General features: G+C 41.0%; 1 protein-coding gene across 8 annotated transcripts in view; it reads right to left on the reverse strand.

Annotated features, from left to right (window-relative positions):
* OSBPL9 (oxysterol binding protein like 9) overlaps positions 1-22,099 on the reverse strand; it is a 59,048-nt gene that overhangs the window by 18,104 nt on the left and 18,845 nt on the right. For 2 of the 8 annotated variants that reach the window (XM_035122700.3, XM_035122699.3), the window contains exons 3-8: positions 20,381-20,459; positions 12,853-12,929; positions 9,404-9,499; positions 8,074-8,121; positions 5,163-5,192; positions 3,472-3,522 (exon numbers count right to left, since the gene is read on the reverse strand). In XM_035122700.3, the coding sequence (XP_034978591.1) occupies positions 3,472-3,522; positions 5,163-5,192; positions 8,074-8,121; positions 9,404-9,499; positions 12,853-12,929; positions 20,381-20,459 (381 nt within the window). Of the gene's footprint in view, positions 1-2,542; positions 2,676-3,471; positions 3,523-5,162; positions 5,193-8,073; positions 8,122-9,403; positions 9,500-10,922; positions 11,051-11,157; positions 11,395-12,852; positions 12,930-20,380; positions 20,460-22,099 lie in introns of those variants that run through there. The other 6 variants (XM_088674060.1, XM_035122701.3, XM_088674059.1 and 3 more) reach the window with 4 other exon arrangements.

Here is a 22,099-nt window from a genome sequence, read left to right on the forward strand (position 1 = left end):
CAGCTAAAGAATCCTTGACTGATGACCATCTAACCTCTGTTTAAAAACCTCCAAGGAAAGAGTGTCCACCACCTCTTGTGGGAGTCTTCCAATGCTGAACAACTCTTACTGTCAGAAAGTTTTTCTGACTGTTTAGTTGGAATCTCCTTTCTTGCAACTTTCAGCACACAAGCAGGCTCCCTCCTCCATGTGACAGCCCTTAAGATAATTGCAGATGGCTATCATATCTCCTAATCTCTGGCATATGCATATACTTGAGAGATGAGAGTTCCTAATCAGATTATTCTAAAAGAATATATGTAATTTTTAATGTTGAAAACTTAATTAACTAAAATCATTAACATAATATACTAACTCTAACTCCGTGGTGGAGTACAGCCAATCATCCACTGCAGAATCCACGGAATGGAAACAAGATCCAATGCATAATCATGCAATGACAAAGGCAATTACACTAATCCCAAATATTCATTTGAAACACGCACACACAGATATTGAATGCACACTGATCAAGCTCTGTGCTCTCTCTTTTTTGCGGGCCAGGGGCAGGAAAAGGCTTGCATTTTGCTAAAATAAAGCTGCTACAAAAACGAAGGAAGCTTTATGTTTTCTCAACCTAAAGCATAATCATACAACGTCCATTATTCCAAGTCACCCAAGGTCCTATAACCTGAGACAGAAAAAAAGACAGAAAAAAACCTAGCTACTTTTGATTTCTCTTGCACATTTCCTATTGTAGGTTTGCAGGAGCTGAATTCCTAATTCTGTCAAGTAAATGCTGCTCAAAGCATGGCACTATTTTTAGAGCTATGAGGGAATAGATGAGGGCCTCAAACATCAGTTTTTATCTTGATGGTTTTTAAAATATTATAAATGGATTGAGAAAACATAAGGCTGGCAGGGAGTTATGAACAATTCTCTGTCAGTAGGAATGCCATCTCTTTATCTGGCCCACGGGACTCTACCCATGCAATGCCCCCTTTCCATATAATTCACTGGCATTGCTCCACAGCCTCAACAGAGTCCTTGAACTGGGATACTACCTCTTGTTCAACTATCGTGCGGCTAGGACACCTATAAAAGGTGAGTGTCTCTTGCTCTTGCTCACCACTGGTATGCATCTCATGGAAGCAGTCTTATTAGGGAATGTGGCACGAGCTGCAAAAAGTTCCCTATCCCTATCTTAATGCATTGCAGTCTGAGATATTGGGCTGGGTCCAGACTTTACGGCTGCAGACAAGAGTATCTTGAGTGGCGTTTCACTCAGGGGATGCTCCTACTGTTTGGTGGTAAAAGTTGACAACTTCTGCCAACTCTCCCCTTCTGCTGCAGCCCCCCAGAACTCTCAGAATGGTGTGGCATACTGGATTGGGGTTAAAGGGAGAGATAGGATTAGCAAAAGAAGCCTCCCAAAATTCTGCCAGATCAGAAGCCTTGAGTACTGTCTGCCTCAGGTTTGCATAGGTTTGCAAGGCAAGGTATGTTCCAAGAACAAAACTGGGATAAGGGTGCACTAAACATTATAGCAAATGGAGTTATGAAGAGAGAGCAGCAGCAGCAAAGGTCTCTTTTTGTGGATGAATGACTCAAATATTCTCTTCCCCCATCTTTCCTTTTGCACTTTCTATGGAAGCTTTCTTAACTGGCATGGGTATGGGGAAATTTGGAAAGTGAAGGAGAGAAGCCTAAGCATCAGATACATTATTAATAGATGCATTTTACAATCTTGTGCAACTGCCCATTCAAAATTCTGAACAGAATGTTTATAAATCCAACTTCTCCCAAGGCAGATCGAGTTTATCTGACCCAGAACTGCCTACCCTGACCAGCAACGACTTCCCCGAGGATGCCAACAGAGATATTTCCTGACTTTCCTATTACTAGAGGTCCTTCAGCTGCAGATGCCAAGGACTGAATTTGAAATCAAACATGCAAAGCATGGGTTCTATCACTAAACTACAACCTTTTCCTCATTTGTTTTTCTTTAGTAAATTGGCAAGCTTGGCCAGAGATATATGGACAACAAACAGCACTGAAGGCGTTCTGTTTCTTTACCAAAATAAAATTTTAGAGTATAAAATCATAGAATTGTAGAGTTGGAAGGGGCATGCAAGGGTCATTCAGTCCAACCCCTTGTAATGCACGAATATTTTAAGTTGTGTGCAGTGTAGAATGTGGTTGTGTTCATGTCACAAATATTCACCGGATAGTGGCATATGACAAAGGTTTCTTCCAGGCTATTCCTGAAGTGTTTAAGCGCTAGCAACACTTGTACATTCTTTTGTTACTCCAGAAACTTTGTTTTATTTATGCTTATCTTCAGTTTTGCAGATGGTACACTACCTCTTCAGCAGTGAGGCATGTGTATCTTCCATGTTTTCACATAAGAAAATGAGCAAAAAATACCCTTACACCACAAGCAAGTCTCACCCTCTTCTCCACCTTGTTAGTCCATTATGTATGGGAGCTATATACAAACATAGCTCTCTTTGGAGAAACCTGTTACAATGTTGTACTACAGCACAAGCGCACTGGGGCTCACCTTCTTTGATCATGTATAAAAGTTCCATAATCCAGTTTACGATTAGGATTTTAAGATGCCCAGCAAAACTTATTGGGTTTTTCACTTCTGATATGGCAGGAACTTCAGTGCTATAGGTTAGGAATTATTAGGCCTATTAAGATTAGAGAATAAATCCAAAATTTTAGAGTAGATTAGTACATGCAAACCCATTTGGTGAGTAAGGGCTTTAACCATACATATGCAATATCTTTTCATGCCAAAAATTGCTCCAGTTTATCAATTCTCTATCCAAGGCCCATTGTTAAAGGAGGAACATGTTTTAACTCAATTATCAGACACTGATATTCAAGATGAGTTTTTGAAGGCACAAGCACCATCAAATTTCAAGATATTTAATAGACTATAATTCTGTTATTTATACTGTTCACGTACAACCTAACATTTGTTTTGCCATACTTCCAACTTGGGGGATTCCACGAAATAGTTGTTTGTGAATGTTTAAAACACCAAAAGTAATTAAACCAATGTAGGCATTGACATAAAGAATCTGTTTTTATGTATGCTCAAACAAAGCATGAAGAGCACAGTCACAACATTTGAGATTATGGTAAACACCACTTTGTCAGGATCAATAGGTCAGTATAATCACCACTTTAATATGAAGAATGGCACAGCATTAGGTATGCTATTGTATGCATTGTATAACTTATACAATGTACAGTCATACACCCCTGGCAATCTACTTACAATATTTATCAATATACCTACAGAATGGAACAGGAGGGGAAATAATAAAGTCATAAGCATGTACATATATACTCCTTCCGATTCTTATTAACTTTGATGGTTCAATGCCTCTACAATATAATAGCATAGAACGATTTCTTCCAGAAAATAACATTATACTGCAAACACTTTTTATTGTATTTTCCAACAGAGATACTTACTTTAGCAATCTGCAGCAACACAATGCAGTGTTTTATTGATTCAACCATGCTCTAAGGGGGACAAAAATAAACATGTTAGTATTTCTACAAAACTTTTACTGCTTAGAATAGAGTGTTAAGGAAGCAAAGTACTTCCACTGGTTAGTATGTTCGTTATCAATTTAGTACTTATTTGCCACATATATATTGTAAGAATTCATTTATGATAACATTTCTGCACTCGAATGAGTGAACAGGGTGGAGAAAATCAGTAACTATTTTGCTAATACTGTAGTTTTAATGGATCATTATTTTCCCAATTTATACAGCTAAAGCCACACAGGGAAAGAACATTTAAAGAACTTTAAAGTTAACTGACACCCTGCAGGTTATTGTGCAAGCAAGATATTGTCTAAACCAACCTAGCCACCGGTGCCCTACAAAGGTTTTGGACAAAAGCTCTCACTGGCCCCAATCTCCTGGGATAATGGGAGCTGTAGCTCAAAGTATCAGGAGGGCACAAAGTTGACAATACCTAAACAATACCTTCACAATAGAAAGATTAGAGCTGCTTTTGTTGCTCAGATTTTATCATTAAGTTATAAAAATAAAATAAAATATATACAGTGGAACCTCGGTTTACGAACTTTAGGTTTACGAACTATCCTAACCCGGAAGTTAGTAAACCGAGGTGCCCGAGGCCTACTGAGCGTCCGGTGCCTTCGGGGAGGCCGGGCCTTCGCTCCGATGCCTCCTGGAGGCCCGCAGCGAAGGCCCGGCCTCCCCGAAGGCATCGGAGCAAAGGCCAAACCTCCCCGAAGGCATCGGAGCGTCTGATACCTTCGGGGAGGCTAGGCCTTCGTTCCGATGCCTCCCAGAGGCCGGGGAGCGTTTCCGTGACTGGGCTGCAGCCGCGAAAGTGCTCCCTGGCCTCCGCAAAGGCATCGGAGCGAAGCCCCAGCCTCCGGAAGGCATCAGAGCCGGGACTTCGCTCCAATGCCTCCCAGAGGCCGGGGAGCGCTTTCGCGGTTGCAGCCCAGTCGCGGAAACGCTCCCCGGCCTCCGTGAAGGCATCGGAGCGAAGGCCCTGCTGCTTTAGGGGGTGTTTTTCCTCGTCTAGAACGGATTAATCAACTTCCCATTACTTTCAATGGGAAAGTTCGCTTCGGTTTATGGTTTATGAACACTTCGGTTTATGAACAGACTTCTGGAACCAATTGTGTTCGTAAACCGAGGTTCCACTGTACTCCAAAAAGCAACAGGACTAGTAAATGTGTCACGTTATTCTGTGTCATGCTTTCAAAGACCTGACTGTTAAGCAGGTTACCATCAAGTATAAAAATATTCTAAAACACTACTATATTTTCTATTTAATATAAACACAGAACATAATTGTAGGGCACAGTCTCAATCTCTATTTCAATCAAAAGACAAATATGAAGATAATTTGGACCACAGAAGTGAGAGGATGACCCCTCCCTCGTGAACATATGGTACAATCCATCCCCTCTCCTCTAATCAGGTGGCATAAGGAGAAGCAGGTTTCCTGCATTTGCCAGCAGGCTACTTGAGAGGTTGGGGGGCAACTGACCTCCCACCATTCCATTCTAAGTGCCTGTCAGCAGAGCAAGTAGCTAAAGAGGAATTTAACACAGATCCAAGCCAAGCCCTTAAGTTGCTTTAAAATATGTAATGATTAAACACATACTTACACTGGTTGTTTCTTTGAGGTCTTCAATCTTCTGGAGGAAAAGAAAAGAAAAGCAAGGTCTTTAGCAATGTGAAGTTATTAATCTTCAAGATTGCTTCTTGTTAGTTATTGTTTATTTAAAACATTCACATAAAATATAAGCTTAATATATGAAGCAGCACTGTGCAGAGCTATATGGACTAAGTATTATCTACTCCAACAGCTCTCCAAGATCAAGGGAAAATGTCTTCGCTGCCTCTTGCACCCAAGATCCTGTTGAATGAAAACAACAGGATCCTTCCTGCAATCAAAGCAGACATACGGTATTCCATTATTACACTGTGACCACCTTTGCAACCATTTCTAGATAATTAAAAGAGTACCAGGAATGCAATTTGCTTTAGAAAAGGGTTGCCCAACAGCACTAGAAGACGACTTTAAGCAAAGGGTGTGTTGTGCAAATTGTAAGGGTAGTGCTTTTTCTAGCATGATGCACTGTTAAACCGTGCCCTGCTGAGCAGCCAAAGATTAATGTTTGGTTTACATTCTCATCCCACCCTGCAGATAAATAGTCTAAAGAGAAAGCTTGAAAGCAAGTACTGTACAAGGCGGCTTCAACTGAAAAGATGTTCATCCAGAAAATTTAATCTTCATTCCACATTTATCCCAACTGAAAGTGATATATTTGCATTTGAATCACTGTATTCCTATACAGTACTTGTGTGTGAAATCATGCAAGTACAGAATTGTTCAGACAGCGGTGATTCATCTTCATATTGTTATTGTCAGTTTGTTCCAAACTGCCTCACACTTGTCCAATACAGTGATGACTCAAGTCTGCCTTTTCCCCATCTATGTAGACCAAAAACAAACTTTGGTCAAAGCTCAGGTTAGTCTGAAGAAAGATAAACTAAGTGACACACTAATCCGAATGATAATTTAGCTCTGGGTAGTGCAGCAGCTATAGGGACCCAGGTGGCGCTGTGGTTAAACACTGAGCCTAGGGCTTGCTGACCAGAAGGTCGGCGGTTCGAATCCCTGTGATGGGGTGAGCTCCCGTTGCTTGGTCCCAGCTCCTGCCAACCTAGCAGTTTGAAAGCACGTCAAAATGCAAGTAGATAAATAGGTACCGCTACAGCGGGAAGGTAAACGGCGTTTCCATGTGCTGTTCTGGTTTGCCAGAAGCGGCTTTGTCATGCTGGCCACATGACCTGGAAGCTATACGCCGGCTCCCTCGGCCAATAATGCGAGATGAGCGCGCAACCCCAGAGTCGGTCACGACTGGACCTAATGGTCAGGGGTCCCTTTACCTTTTTAGTGCAGCAGCAGCAGGAGGAGAACTAGGGTAGGAGTGCAGCAGCTGTGATCCCCTCTAGGAACCTGCATGTTCACTCTATGTCATTGTTTGGCTTAGCATTATGGGCAAAATGGGTCACAGAAGCAAAAAAGCCCCATTTAATATAGTGTCCCAAAGTGATAAGCACATTTTGAGCTTACTCTTCAGCAAGGATTTCATCTATCGGCCAATTCCCAAAGTAACTTTCAGACCTCTATAGACATACTAATATACTTATTGTACTATGGTGTTCCCCCCCCCCTGTGTTGTCCTCTTGTGGCATCTATTTTTCTACAGGGTCTATAGATGTGACAGTTTCTGACACAGCTTTCCATAAAGATTAAAAGGAAAAGAGAAGTGATGTCATGGTTTCCGGTAACATTTCTTTAAACTACATTACTACAGGAAGCAGCTGCACGTTTTGCTAGTTGTCTTGAGTCAGGGGAAATAACTACCTTATTGCTTAATCAGAAAATGTCTAGCATTACTAAAGTTGTTAAGCCACCTGGAGTGGCTGGGGCAACCCAAAGGGGCAGGTTGGGTAAGTAAGTAAATAAATAAAAATAAAAATAATAAATAATATCATGCAGATTTTAAAGAAATAGTTTGGGGTGAGTGTAACTGGAACCTCTTCGTTCTGCATGAGAGGAAGCAGCTTTAAAATACTGAATGCCACAACAAATCAGGAAGAAAACAGCTCATCCGTTGCAACACTAATCTGCCATTACAACAAATTAAGACTAGAGGCCAAACAAGTACAAGGTCACACCCCAGCGGCAAGATTGTATAATGATAAGACAGTGCCAAGTGCTAGATTACAATCTAAAATATGAAGTATAGTTAGCAAATTACCCTGTTCTAGAACACAAAAAGCCAGCCACATGACTAGTTGGTTTAGCATCATTCTAACAATGCTGGAAGTTGTTGCAAAGAGAGGCCCAATTACTTCTCAGTAACTAACTAAAGCCTGAACTTAATTTTATTTGAATTGGATATATAATTTTACCTGACATATGTAGAATCATAGAAATGTAGAGCTGGAAGGGACCCCAAGGGGCATCTAGTCAAACCCACTGCAACCACCGACCTTCTGGTTAACAGTAAGATGCCTTATCATTTTATGCTCCTTATTTCATCCTTGCATTACTTATTTCATTAAGCCCTATGAACTATGCTAATGATACAACAGCTCATGAAAAGTGAGTGGGGCACAAGGCATTGCTAACTGAACTTCCAATATCTGACTTCTCCAGGAAGCTCACAGAGATAAAATATTTAAAACAACTGCAGCATGAAACTTATTGAAATAAAAGGATAAAACCTTTTCTATGGCTCTCCAAGCTTGTTTTCATCTTTTTAATTATATTCCACTGCAATGGAGCAATTGAAGACCTGTTAGCAATTATTATTACAAGTGTTTTGCATCCCAACAACTAAAAAATAAATAAATTTATATAGCAATGCTGAATGCAAGTTATCAGCTTAAATAAAAGGAGTGCTTAAGTTGCATTTTAGTCAATTACAGGGAAGACTGAAAAGTGAACTTCAGGGAGAAGAAGAATCAACATCTATACATCTATATAAAAAGTATACTTGCTTTTCTCTGTTCGTCATCTTTGCAGTTCTGAAGCTTTTCATCAAAGAGCTAAAAAGAAAAAGGCACACAGTATCAAACATTGCTAGTAAAGCTTTTAAAATACAAACAGGATAGCAATTTATTTATTTAAAAAAATCCAGAGTCTGCTGATCATTTGGTTTCATCTTACCAGAAACATGTTTAAATTATTAGTGGTCTTAATCATCAGTATTTCACACAAAATAATAATCAACATCTCCTACTAAGTCAGGAAATATGTTTTGTCTTTACCCCAAACATGAAACTAATTGGAGGGGTTGGGGGCTTCTTTAATGATTGCAGAATTACATTCAAAAAAGCCAAAGAAAGTGCTTAAAATTGTTCTGCGTTCTGTTGCTTCTGTCTCCTTAATTATCTGTTTCCAGTCAATATAATGCCTGAGCTAAAGATCTTTTAGACAGTTTCTTTACAATGCAAAATAATGTGCTGCATGTAAAGCAGAGATGGAGACCCTGTGTCCCTCCAGATGGAGTTCAATTCCCTTCAGTTCCTGCCAGCATGGCCAATGATCAGGGATGGTACCAGTTGGAATCCAACAACATCTAGAAGGTTACAGGCTAGCCACCATTCTGTAAATGATTGAATAAGCTTTAAGCCTTCAAGGCATGCAAAAGAAGTACCTCTCTTGCACATATTTTTACTTCTCAAATGCTTTCCCCATTTCAAATATTAAATAAGTTAAGCATATGTAGGATAAATCTCAAGGGCAACATCTACTCTCTCTGTGTGACATTACCACCATTTTGACTGCAACAGATACATTTCTTCCGGAAAACTTTATGTAGTCAAATACCTAATACTGAAGGAAGATTTTCCACAAAGGCTGGAATCCCAATATATATAATAAACAATATATATAATAAACTACTATTTTAAAACAGCTTTTTAAAACAAACAAATCTGAAACAATTTCAAGTATGCTTGTGATCCAAGTCTCTACAGTTGACTTGTAATTCAGTATTGTACGATTTAAAGATTGCATGACACAAATTAGATTGTATTCAAGCTACTTATTGCTCCTAGCTTAGTTTCACTGTTCTAAGGAACAAGTTAGGAATGAAGAACTTGAATACTGAACTCTTCATCCCGACTCCCAGAGGTATAGTCTTTTAGCAAGAACTGCTGTTAAATGTCTGAAACCCTTCTAACTATTTAACGAAAACATAGATCAAGGAGTGTAAATGATGACAATCTTTCATAACTCATCTATACCATGGAGGTTTGGGAGAAATCAAAGTGCATTTTTACTAGAGTATTGTAAAGCCCGGTTACAATAGAAAGTTTAACATACCTTCAATTGGTCTATCAAAATTTGTAGATAAGCATCAGCTTCTGTAAGTTTTTTATCAAAATCCTGGACACTGGGAACAAATCCAGGATCCACACCCTATGCAACAGAAATGCATTACATTTGAACATATTTACAGAATACACAGAACAGCACCTCATTAGCTGTAAGACTGGGCAAATTTCAAAACCATGGAATAACCTGCCTAGATACACTTTAAAGGATGAAAAAGGCTAGAACATTATATTATTCCTATATGCCAGCCATAGTGAAATGATTAACTCACTGCAAGGACTAGGGGTCTCCTAGCACCATTCCAAAGCCTAAAAATTATGTTCTTGTGAGGTTAACTATATTTCTGGGTTAGCTGAGTCTGTAACCTGAAGCATCTGTAACCCGAGGTACCACTGTACATTTGTTACTCTTTCCTTCCTGTGAAATGCCTAAAGGTATGTGTTCCTTGTTAGAGTCATACCTTATTTCCTGTAGAAGTCTGAATGATCCTTAGAATGAACTGGGATGTTTGCCCCACATTATGTAACATTTAGGACATAGCATGACCACTACAAGAAATACACTACAAATGCTACCTGCCCAACCTTGTTTCACCAGCAAGTATTTGGCTCTTGAACTGTAGTACTCTCTCCCCATTGTTTCTAGTACCAATTTTCCTAATCTGCAAAGAAATACACCCACTTTCCAGATAGTCATGGAAACATTTGGGCATATGCTGAGGGAAGGAAGGATCACAAGATCCATTAGTTGTGGGAAGCATTTCTAATCACTGGGAGAGATTGGCTTCCATGTCCATTATGGGCTACAGGACCAAGTTCCTATGGCCTCTTGGAAGTAACTGATGCATTTCAGTATGTCTTCTTCTTTGAATAATGTTGTACACTTTAACAGTGTACACTACTTTGATGTATACAGCGGTATAGAAATCCTTTTCTAAATAAAATGTGACTCAAACGTACACACTGTGAAAGAAGCTAATTTCAATGGGGTGTGAAGAAAGGAAAACTAACTTTCCTGCAGCCAAAATACGAACTATGCTTGCTAACCATCGAATGGGTTTTAGAAACGATCTCCTTTATCGCGATCGAGGTGATCAAATTGTGAACTCGTTGTTTTTAAACAGCAAAGTCAGTGGCAGTAATTAGCCACTTCCACCAGTGGCAGACAATGGAGCCTGCCGGACTGAAATCAGACAGAGCTGCGCGGGGGGGGGGGGATGAGTGCGCCCCATGGTGTAGCGCGCACACAAGCGCCGCGCTCTTCCTCTCCAGCGATCAATGGCTAGAGTTGCTGCGTGCGCTCCCTGGCCCCGACTGCAGGTACAGGTTCAGGGCCGCGAGCTTCGCAGCTCGCACTCTCTCTCCTCCCCGCCCCCCATTATACACGGGGTCGACCACAGAACCCAGGCGTCCCGGTGGGCCTCCGTAAGCGCAGGCCGACGGAGATCGAGGGCGCCCCCTCCTGCCAATGTCGACGCTGTGCCGCCCCAACGCCCAGCCCTACTCACGCAAGCCATGCTTCCTCCCCTCCGGGGCACGCTGCCGGGCGGGGTCTGTCGTCAGCTGGGCCCCCTGCCCGCAGGGAAGCCGCGTCGCCAGCCTGCTGCTCGCAAGCAGCGAGGCTCGCCTTCGCACCGAGGCGGCTCCCGATTGGCTGCGGGTCAGGTGCCTCCCAGCCCGGCCCTTTCCTCTCCCCCGCCCCGCGCACCGACTGAGAAGGGGACGCAAAATAGCCGTACACACCGGGATGCTTCCCTCCAGCCAGCGCCGCCGGCTTCCTCCCACTTTCTCTCGAGGGCATCCTTCGTCCTGGGAATCTCCCGCCTTTCAGCGGTAGCCTCTACACAGCAAGGCTGCAATCGGGGCAGGAAGACCAAATCGCCGCGCGCTGAAAGGAAGCCCGGATGGGAAGTGCTGCCTTGGAATCCGCAGCACCGACTTCGGCCGCCGCCTCGCTACCCAGTGGGCTGCTTGGAGTCTAACCTCACGCGCAGCGCCACGGAGGACACGGGTTCATCCGGATATTTCACCCGCCCCCTGCCTTCTTGCATCATCTGAAATGCCTCCGGCAGCTTTCTTGTTATTGGCTACACAGCGCCGATCGCTCTTTTCCATTTCGCAATCCTGACCCCCGTTTTACCTACGAACGGACTTACTTCTGAGCAGGCATGGCTAAGATACTAATACAAGCTTTTCGCATCCGCCTAGATTTCTGTAGTTCACTGTCCTTCACCACTTTTAAGCGTAGCTTGTGCACAGTATCTGCAGAATACTAAACGCATTTAAGAACCTTTGCAAGGCTAATCCTGACTATTTGGAACTGGCGTGGATCCAGGCTAGACCAACTCCACTCGCGCATCGGGGTTTTCCCGCCCAGCAGCAGCCCCTTACACTGTCGGGAAAGCTGCTCCTGTCAGAGGAATCTTCACCATAGCATGCCAGAGGAAAATCTAGTTCCCCCGATTTCCAGCTCCTTGGGGGGGGGGGGGGATCACACGGAGCAGCCATGAGGAGGAAGGGGAGCATAAAACATAACCTGGCCTGAATGCGGCTTAATCCCAAGTAAAGCATGCTTCACTGCCAAGCTGCCATTTTCAGATGTTTCTCACTTGAAATGTCACTACGGTATGATTGATGCCCATTAATATTAGAGACAGTTAGAAAGGCCTCTGCATTTGCTCATTAGCTTCAATATGAAAGTGCACCTTGCTCATTAGCTTCAATATTAAAGTGCACCTTATCCATAGTTGGTGCCGATATTGGCTACTATTCTTAGGAGGTATACTGTATTTACATAACAAAGGCTTCAAAGCAAGAATATGCAGGTTTAGTTTTCTTTGGTTCCCCTTCCCCTTCTGCTAGTGTGCAACACCACTAATTTCTCCATCGTTATGCACTACAAAAACACAGGAGTTGGGATATGTTTCTGTATAGTTCAGTGTTAATTGTATGCTACCATAAGCAATGCTTGATAAGCAAGATTTTGGCAAAGCATACAGGTTCATTATTTGGATGAACTGGAGATCCAGAGGTGCAGGGACTTGAAGATTCCTGTAATGATCTTAACACTGCCTCCATTCTATTTTATTTTTTTAATCCAAGGCTTTGTTTCAGGTAAAGAAAATAGAAATTAAAACTGCAAACAGGTCGTTGAGTAGAGTCCACATAACAATCATCACAGGAATCTTCCAGTCATTGTATTATTAGATCTCCAGTTCAGTTAAAAAGGTTTCTCATTCACAGACTGGCAATAATAAATGTAAAATTTATCAACTGAGGTACTATATTTGCAAGATGGAGACATGATACGTGGCTTAATTTCACAACAAATATAACAACAAATATACACTCATGGAATAGAGATTAGTATGGATTACATTTTATACAGGTATTATGCAGAACATATGCATCTCTTTTAGCTTTAGCTAACTGACGCACCTGAAGCTGAAGAGTATGGCGAAGGATAGTTTCCTCTAAAGCATGAATCCATTTCTCTCTCTCATCAGCATCTCGAGCTGGAAGAGTATTAAAAATATACTTAAGTGGCCTTAAAGAAACAACTGGAAACTTAAACCAATCCCAGGTCAGTAATGAAATGTCCTGTTAGTTAAGCAAAGCTAATCAAATGAAGATTGCTTGCTGAGAGACAAGTTTGAAGATATTGTGAAAAATACAGTAAGTACATGACTGAAATCCGAACACAGTTTTTATGGCAACTACAGTACAGTACAAATACTCCTAAATATTAGCTAAACTGAAATAATTCACAATGCCATACTAGTATGTCCCAAGCAATAGCTATCAACTTGTGCTTGTAGCCATCTTAAGGATAGAAATATATGGGAATGGAAGAAATGAACTGATGCAAGGTCCTCCATTTATAAAATGACAAGACAGCCAGACAGCTGCAATGCTCCCATCCCTCTCTATAATATTTCTAGTCCACATTATATTACTTATTTTAGAGAATGGAACTAGTTTTTACATAGTTCACTTACATGGTAACTTCCAGCGGTTCTACTTTCATTTTAAATGGTTCCAAAAAATCCTACACATAAAAAGCAAGCTCCACCATTCAAGGTATCACAAATCTAGAATGAGAGACACATGGATTCCAGACTACCGGTAGTTTGTGCAGATTAAGAGGTGGGACTACGCAGGTAACAGCTGCCTCAGAACAAAGTAAACAAGCTGCAATCTGGGAATAGTTGAAAGTGGAGAAGGTACAGCATGAATATGCTATCAGAAGTCCTGCACTATATGCACCTCCTTTGCTGAGGCCCTCTGTGGTTTTGACATTCTGCTATTCTGAATGGTAACAGTCAAAATTGAAACTGATAGGATCTTCAGAGTTTATTAGAAGTATATCTGCACACCTCTAAGCAATAAAAAAGTTGTCTTTAAAAAAAGGGTATGTAAATAACTCAAAGTGCAAAGGTGGGCAATAAGAATTCAAATGGTGAGATTTTGTTTTCATTCAGTGAATCAAGCACAGATACAGTAATCAAAATAGCTCACTCAGTGCAATAGATATCTGGGGGAAGAATCACAGTTAAGCAAGCAAAGATGATGATACATTGGCCTGCCTCCAGTCCAGTCACCCTAACTCAAAGCTTCACAGCTGTCTGTTTCACAGATGAAGTACGGTAGGTCAATACTCTGCCAAGAAACTGAAAAAATCAGCATGTGATATGTGAGCCAGGAAGGAGCTTAGCCTACTCCTAAACATTGCCCACACTTCTATGGGAAGGATGGGGTCACACTTCAAGCATCCTTAAAGTAGTCTGCTTATAACAAAGTCCTATGGCACTTTAAAGATTAACAAGTTTATTCTGGTATAAGCTTTTGTAGCGGGAGCAGCTACAATATTAAAAGCAGCTTCTAATATTGTTAGGTTTATATGTGTAATTAATATAAAGACAAGGGACGCGGGTGGCACTGTGGGTTAAACCACAGAGCCTAGGGCTTGCCGATCAGAAGGTCGGTGGCTCGAATCCCCGTGACAGGATGAGCTCCCGTTGCTCAGTCCCAGCTCCTCCCAACCTAGCAGTTTGAAAGCACGTCAAAGTGCAAGTAGATAAATAGGTACCGCTCTGGTGGGAAGGTAAACGGCGTTTCCGTGTGCTGCTCTGGTTCGCCAGAAGCGGCTTAGTCATGCTGGCCACATGACCTGGAAGCTGTATGCCGGCTCCCTCGGCCAATAGAGCGAGATGAGCGCCGCAACCCCAGAGTTGGTCACAACTGGACCTAATGGTCAGGGGTCCCTTTACCTTTAATATAAAGACAACACACATCTAGCTCCTGCAAAGCTCACAGGGTCAAATCACTGCTTGATCATGAAACTCAATGTATGAGTTTTCACACAGTAGGGTCCAAAAGTCAGTAAACTAAGTAGATTCAAAATGCCTTAAACAAATGTTACATTCACATTTGTCATAGCAATTACATCAAAGCAGCTATTTACGTTACTGCAAATGTTCAGATTTATCCTGGTATGTTCAGCCTTTTAATTATCAGAGCATATTTTATTGCGGTACTGCATCAATATTGCAGCCTTGTAGTAGCTAAGTGACAGTTCAATTTATGGAAGCAATATTACAGTGTTATTCATATTACCCAGTGAGGAAATAGATGAACTGTAGACAGAACAGGCCCACAAAACCAAGATAAACATCACGAATCCCTAGAGATTGCCAAGAGCCAGCAGCCTTCTCAACCTAGAATTAAGCATTAAAACTGAAGTATGATTCACAGCTCATTTTTCCCTCTGGCACCATAACAACTAGAGATAAAGTTTTGGTGTTATGTCAGTATGATGTCAAGCTTCCCCCATCTCCACAAGTGGCAGCCTATGAAAAGGAACAGGGGTGGGATGTCTGTCAGTACAGTCATGTTAAACATATATATCACATGGAAGACGGGGCAGATTACAAACTTACTTCAATAGCCCCATAGTAAAATATATTACTTTGACCAGGTTAGAAATTATGAAGACATGCATAAGTATTACAAGGTCTGAAGCAGCCCAAAAGGGTAGCAGTTTTCTCATTGGCTCATGCTGGACAAAACCTGATTTCCAGGTACCACAATAGAGCCACATATACTTCAACTAACTAACTAACTAACTAACTAACTAACTAACTAACCAACTAACTAACTAACTAATGGAGGTTCATCTCTATTAATTATAACCCAGTGTTCCACTAATCCCTATGTCAAAGGTACTGATTCTTTGGTCTTCCTAAATTTAGTTTCAGTATGCTTGCTAACCCAACCACTGAATAAACACAGATAATATAGGTCTTAGGGCATGTAAAAGTGGTGATACTGAGCTCTTTTGTCAGTCAGATGATGAAATTATGACACCCAGCAACATCATATACAGTACTTGTTTAACAGGATTGGAAACAGGAGCAAACTCTGCAAATTTGGCATTGGAAAGATAAGCAACCATTACTCACTAGGGCCTCCCTCCCAGGAATCTGAAGCACAGAATGGAAATCTAACCTCCCCCCCCCCCCTGCCGCCAAGAGATTTCTCAGCATCAAAATTTCAGACACACAATCAAGTGACGAATGTTAGCAATCCTGAAAAGAGCAACTCAAAAGCCATCTCATTTAACCCCCGCCAGTGCCCACAACTGCACAAAGGCTGTATCTCAAGGTAGTGTGAGGCTCATGATCGAGAACTCTTGCAGACAGTAGCACCTAAGCCCTACATATTAAATATATATCCATTGTCCCAAATTGATATTTTAATCTTGCCCATTGGTATTCACCATGCTGAGGATTAACATACAGGCACAGTACTCCATGATCAAAGTACCATTTCCATTACTGAACCATATCCGAGTTAAGAGGCATCCTAGTGAGTGCCAAAAGGCACAAAGTACATGATGGGTCCTGAAGTTACCGAGCCATTGCATGCTCAGCAACCTTCCAAAATATCAACATGTTTGGAATTGTATCCAAATAAATAATTGTGTGCATGGAACAATTTCTGTGAGAACATTGGAAGTTCTTGCTCTCTTTCCTTACATATTCCCAGCATTGTCCCCAAATCTAATTTGGATGATTAGTAGAACCACCAGAGTAAATATGGTGAGAGGCAAATAGAAGTTTCATTTCATGCAGACAATTGTATAGTTAAAGATAGCTTTTGGAAAATAACACAGAAAGAAACTGAAGAAAACTTATTTCCTTTACACATAATTAGGAGTTATCCTGTGCCCTAAGCTTCCTGGAGGAAAACCTTTATAACCCCCCACCCCCAAAGCAAGTTATTCCCTAGTTGTCTCTCACCAAGCAGGGCTGGTGTTGCATTAGCCATTCACTTACATGCTTCCTCTGGTGACCCCTGATGTCATTAACTGACATGTCTCAAACTCCCATCATTGCAAGAAAGGCTTTAGCTATGGTTTCTGCCTGTTGCATGGCTGCTAAGAGCAATTCTCAGTGACTATTTAAAAGGGAGGATAAATGGATGATAGCAATAAAAGGACTACTTTGTAGTATACTGCGACTATGCTGTGAAACACTAAACAAAGCTGCTTGGCTTTGTTCCACCTTGGTTTCCACAGCGTGGATTATTTAAAGTTTGCATAGCTTGAGGATGCAGACAGGATTCATAGACATTGCCTTCATTGCAGGGCGTTGGAGTAGATAACCCTTAGGGTGTCTTCCAACTCAACAATTCTAATTCTATGAACAGAACAAATCTATGCCTCCTATGTCTTTAATATTGATGCTTTGGTAACACAGAAGTCCCACATCTAGCCACAGCTCAGAGTGAAGAGAGGCTTATGAGGTCTCTCAGCAAGCACAAAGGCAGGCAATATTAGGGGGACCGCCTCCCAAAAATAAGCTTTTAGTATAACAATATGTATAGGATCCATTTTCTGTGGGCAGGCTACATTTAATGTTACAATAAGATAAATTTAGTGAATATATTATGATTAATGGATATATTTCAGATTTGAGAATATCACTTCAGAGATTTAGGTTAGGAGTGGGCAATCTGTGACCCGTAGTCTAATTTCTTATGTCCCTATGCACTTTGGGCTCTTTTCCCATCTACTGCTAGCTTTGGTTCTACCCACTGCTCACATATGGGTCCTAACAGATTACCCTTGAAATAATATGCCCCCTACAGAGTTATTCATCCCTAATGTATACTAAATTCAAGGATTCTCTACTTTAGTTTATCCCTCCGAATATCAACAGAAATATTGTCTCAGAATAAAGGTTTCTCTGTTACTGAACCATGGACCATAATGTATCTGTAACTAACTTTAAAAAGCATACCTCCAATGGATCTGCAGAGAAGACAAGATCATCTTTAAACACAATGACAAATGTGACACTAGTTATGGTGCTAAAAATGCAAGCTTTTATCTATCTGAAGGCCCAAGACAAGCAAATAAGGCAAGGTTCTTGAGGACGACATCAGAACACATGTCGATAACCATATTTCCAAAGCCACACAAGTATTTTCAGACAAAAAATTTACAACGTAGCAAAGGATGAAGTGGTCCCCATTTTCTTCTTAGAAAAGTAGTGTTCAGTTGGGCATAGGCAGGGCCAAGATTGGCAAAGCAAGCGGGGCCTCATATCTGGCTCCAGTTGTAGTAAGGGAGGGAGGATGTACAGGTAAGGAATGGCATTATGATAAGAGACTATAATTCTCATTCCTATTCAGTTTACCCCAATCCATCAAATTCAAATGAAGGCACTGAGGAAGGACAGCTAGACGCTCCAACACTAGTAAATGGCCAATTATATTCACTACTATCTAATAAAAAGAAACTTTCAGGTGACAAAATTGGTTAGGCAGTTACATCATTCCTCCTTATGAGAAAGACCTCACAAAAGTTAGAGCAAGAAAACAAAGTCCATAGGGCATAAAGTTCTACATTTATTCAGCATAAAATACTATGCATACTTTCAAATGTTAAGTAGTTCTGCCACTTGCAAATAATGTGCAAGCGCTGTGATTCAAGCAATTAGTATTTTATTTTATTATATTATTTTACTATGGGGAAGGGCCTTCTAGAACATGCAGTGAATGCAAGCATTCAGTATTAACCAGCACCTTGATCCAGCAGTTTCCTGCTGGTGCAGAAACAGTAACATGCACACTAAGCCCCCTGTCATAAAGCTCTTCTCCACTTGCCTCAGTGGGGTGGGGGGACTACCCCAACAATAGGAACACTGGGCATAAAGTTACATTGATATAGGCGCACAATATTCAGTATCAGCACTGCCCATATACTCTGAATAAAGCTGTACTTGTAATCTTACAAACTGTATGTGTTGATATTTATATTCAGTCTTAAACTGATAATGCATCATTGAGATTAGTAACTTGCTTCTAGTATACATCAGTAACCACTAATCCATATAAGAGCAATTTCCTAACTATGGATTGCCATCTAAAATAATTTACTTCTAAAAATGCATCATCATCTTCAATACCTACACAAGCCAGCAGAAATGCCAAATCATAGTAAAAATAAATTTCAGTGAATTAAGCAAAGACCCTTTAGATACCATGTAAGCTGAATATGTTATTTAAAGGCAACATTATTAAATATTACTTTGTTCTGCTATAAGGTGTTTATCTCTCAAGAGGCTTTCCTTTCTGCAGGCAGCGAACACAAAAGCTAGAGAACTGCTGCAAAACTAGAACTGCAGAAGGTATTCCTTTAATAGCTGCAGTTTTCTACTGCAGATTTCACCCTTTATCTGCATCATGATACACAATACAGTTGCTACTTTTTGAAGAATGCATGTGATGTGGTCTGTTTGTATTAACAATTAATTAATTTGCTCTCAATAATAAGTAAAGAATATGTCCTCTTTTTGTGTGAAGCTGTAAAAAATTATTAATGATGCTTAATGCAGCTACTGAAAAGCCACATGACAGCAGAGTCATTAAGACACCATAGCAGAGGATAAACGTATACACAATTTGGAGCGTAAGATTTATCACTGAAACTATTGAGGAATACTTTGCCAGAATATTAGGATCCTCAGTACTAAATAATGGAAGATAAACCACCACAACAGTATGCAGTTCACAGAAACAAAATAAAGAATAGCATGAATCAATCTAATTTCTACAACTGAATTCTCACTGTTTCAAGTAAAGCATTTTATCTGCAACTCATCTGACACTGAAAAGTAAAGAAAAATATCAGATGTCAACAGCAGAGTAAATTACATTTTAAAGGAAAGATGACAACAAAAAAATGGGAGCATTTTATAAAAAAAGACCATTTATTAGGAATTTCAAAAGGAATTAAGGGAATATATAGAAGTACAAATGAAAAATACAGTACCTTACCCTTTCTACTGGTGAACCATAGCATGCAATGACGAAACATAGCAGTAACAGATGGCATTGGAGTTGTAAATATGAATAAAAAGATAAAATAGCAGGAAAATGATGTTTGGCAGACAAGAACAAAGAAATAGAGATGAAATGAATGAGAACTTGTAGATCCTGAAGCAAAAATCCACCTTTAAATCTGCTCCCTCTGGTCTCCTCACATATTCAAGCCTTTAAGTTCAATATCAACAAAAGCTGCAACCTCACGCGATCTCGTGGCTTTCTCCATGCAGAAAGGCACAACAGAACATCTTGATAATAAAGATCGGTGGTGCTTTTTTTGCAAGCAAAACCCATCAACGAAAGCCCATTATTCTCTTCCCCCCCTGACTGATATATCCTTTAAATTTTTAATCTCCAGATCCTGCCAAAGCTACCGTCCTTTCTAGCACATATGTATACACTGCAGATATAAATCCCTGCCTAACCCACAGTGCTCCTGACTCCAGAATGTTCCCTGTACATTGATTCATACAGTTCGGTTTATAAAATGCTTAAAATTAGTCCATTGAACTGTAATTCAATATAATTTTCTGTGATTTATTCTAATATAAGAAACCCTCTTCTTTCAGCTCACCCTGGAAATGGAAGGTTTTCTGATCAACAGTTATTGTGAAGGTGCTGTCGTCCTCATCATCTATACCAATCACAGCTCCCTGTGAAACAAAGAGCAAAAATTCAGATAAGGCAGAGCAGTGACATCAGCAGCATGCAGTCTATTGCTACACGACCAGAATGCAAAATTCATTAACAAATTTTTGCAAGGCTTCCAGAGTCAATACTTGAAAAATTAAATGAGGAATTTGCAAAACCAGTTTTATTCCTTCTTTAGTTAAAGTCCCATGTGCTTTTTTCTTCTGTATGTTTTGCTTTTTCATAAGAGGATAATGAATTTTGCACTTTAAAAACTTGCATTCTATAAAGGAAACAAATTTACAATTAAAGAAAGCCTCTGGGAATTTCTGCTATTCAATTGATAAAACAGAGCTATGAGTGCCTATAAAGGTAAAGGTAAAGGGACCCCTGACCATTAGGTCCAGTCGTGACCGACTCTGGGGTTGCGCGCTCATCTCGCATTATTGGCCGAGGGAGCCGGCGTATAGCTTCCAGGTCATGTGGCCAGCATGACAAAACCGCTTCTGGCAAACCAGAGCAGCGCATGGAAACGCCATTTACCTTCCAGCTGTAGCGGTTCCTATTTATCTACTTGCATTTTGACGTGCTTTCGAACTGCTAGGTTGGCAGGAGCTGGGACCAAGCAACGGGAGCTCACCCCGTCACAGGGATTCGAACCGCCGACCTTCTGATCAGCAAGCCCTAGGCTCAGTGGTTTAACCACAGCGCCACCTGGGTCCCATATAATCATCCATATCAGTGCAATGTCTTTATTAGGCCAACCAAATTATCACACAGCTTTTATGTGCAAGCTTTTTAGTTCTCAATAGTTCTTCATTAGACTCTTCATCAGCCTGGAAAATACCAAGCTTGCACACTATTTTTGAGACATTTTGACTGGTGTAATAAAAGTATTTATTTAAGATGGAACATTTAATATTAGCTAACACTGTTATTGTTACTTTTTGCATAAAATCATGCAGCTCAATGGAGCTGAGAACACCATCATGCATAAATTCAAAAAAAGAATTTACAGTGCAATGTAAGGCAATTGTGCTAGGAGGTTCTGCAAAGTTCCATACTGTTCTTTCATACTACTGAACATCTGTTATAGGCTTGCATAACTGAACCCCTCCCATCCATTAGCAGATGTCATGAGTGACATCACCCAATTGACAAGTAGGCTTGGTTTGAGGGGAATGGCCTCACTGGCTAACCTGGAACCCCTGAGGGACCAAGACTGACCCATGGGCTGGAGGTTTCCCACTCCTGATCTATATGATGCTTCTGAGAGAGGTTATCAGCAGGGTTGAAGTGCTGTGGGGGTGAAAGCAGTGTCAGCAATATGAAGATGACAATAATGCTCCTTCCTTTTCAACATGATGATGTGTCAGGGTGAAGCCAAATCGCCTCAGCTCCTTCTGCTGCCAGTGCCCGTCGTGGAGAGAGGAGGAAGGAGCATCAGCCACAGCCCCACAAAGTGCAGGGGTAAAGCCAAACTGCCACCACTTGCTCCACCACATCACTAAAAAGGAGGCTGCTTTTTGAAGGGAGAAAGGTGTTCACAAAACAATTACACCCACTTTACCATAAGGTATTCACTGCTCAGGGAGAAAGGAGGCAGCCAGAGAAGGTAAGGTGCCAGGCAGCAGGCAAGCCCCAACTGCAATATACCGCCAGG

Source organism: Zootoca vivipara, chromosome 7, assembly GCF_965207765.1.
Source record: "Zootoca vivipara chromosome 7, rZooViv2.hap1.1, whole genome shotgun sequence".
Classification (NCBI taxonomy): domain Eukaryota; kingdom Metazoa; phylum Chordata; class Lepidosauria; order Squamata; family Lacertidae; genus Zootoca; species Zootoca vivipara.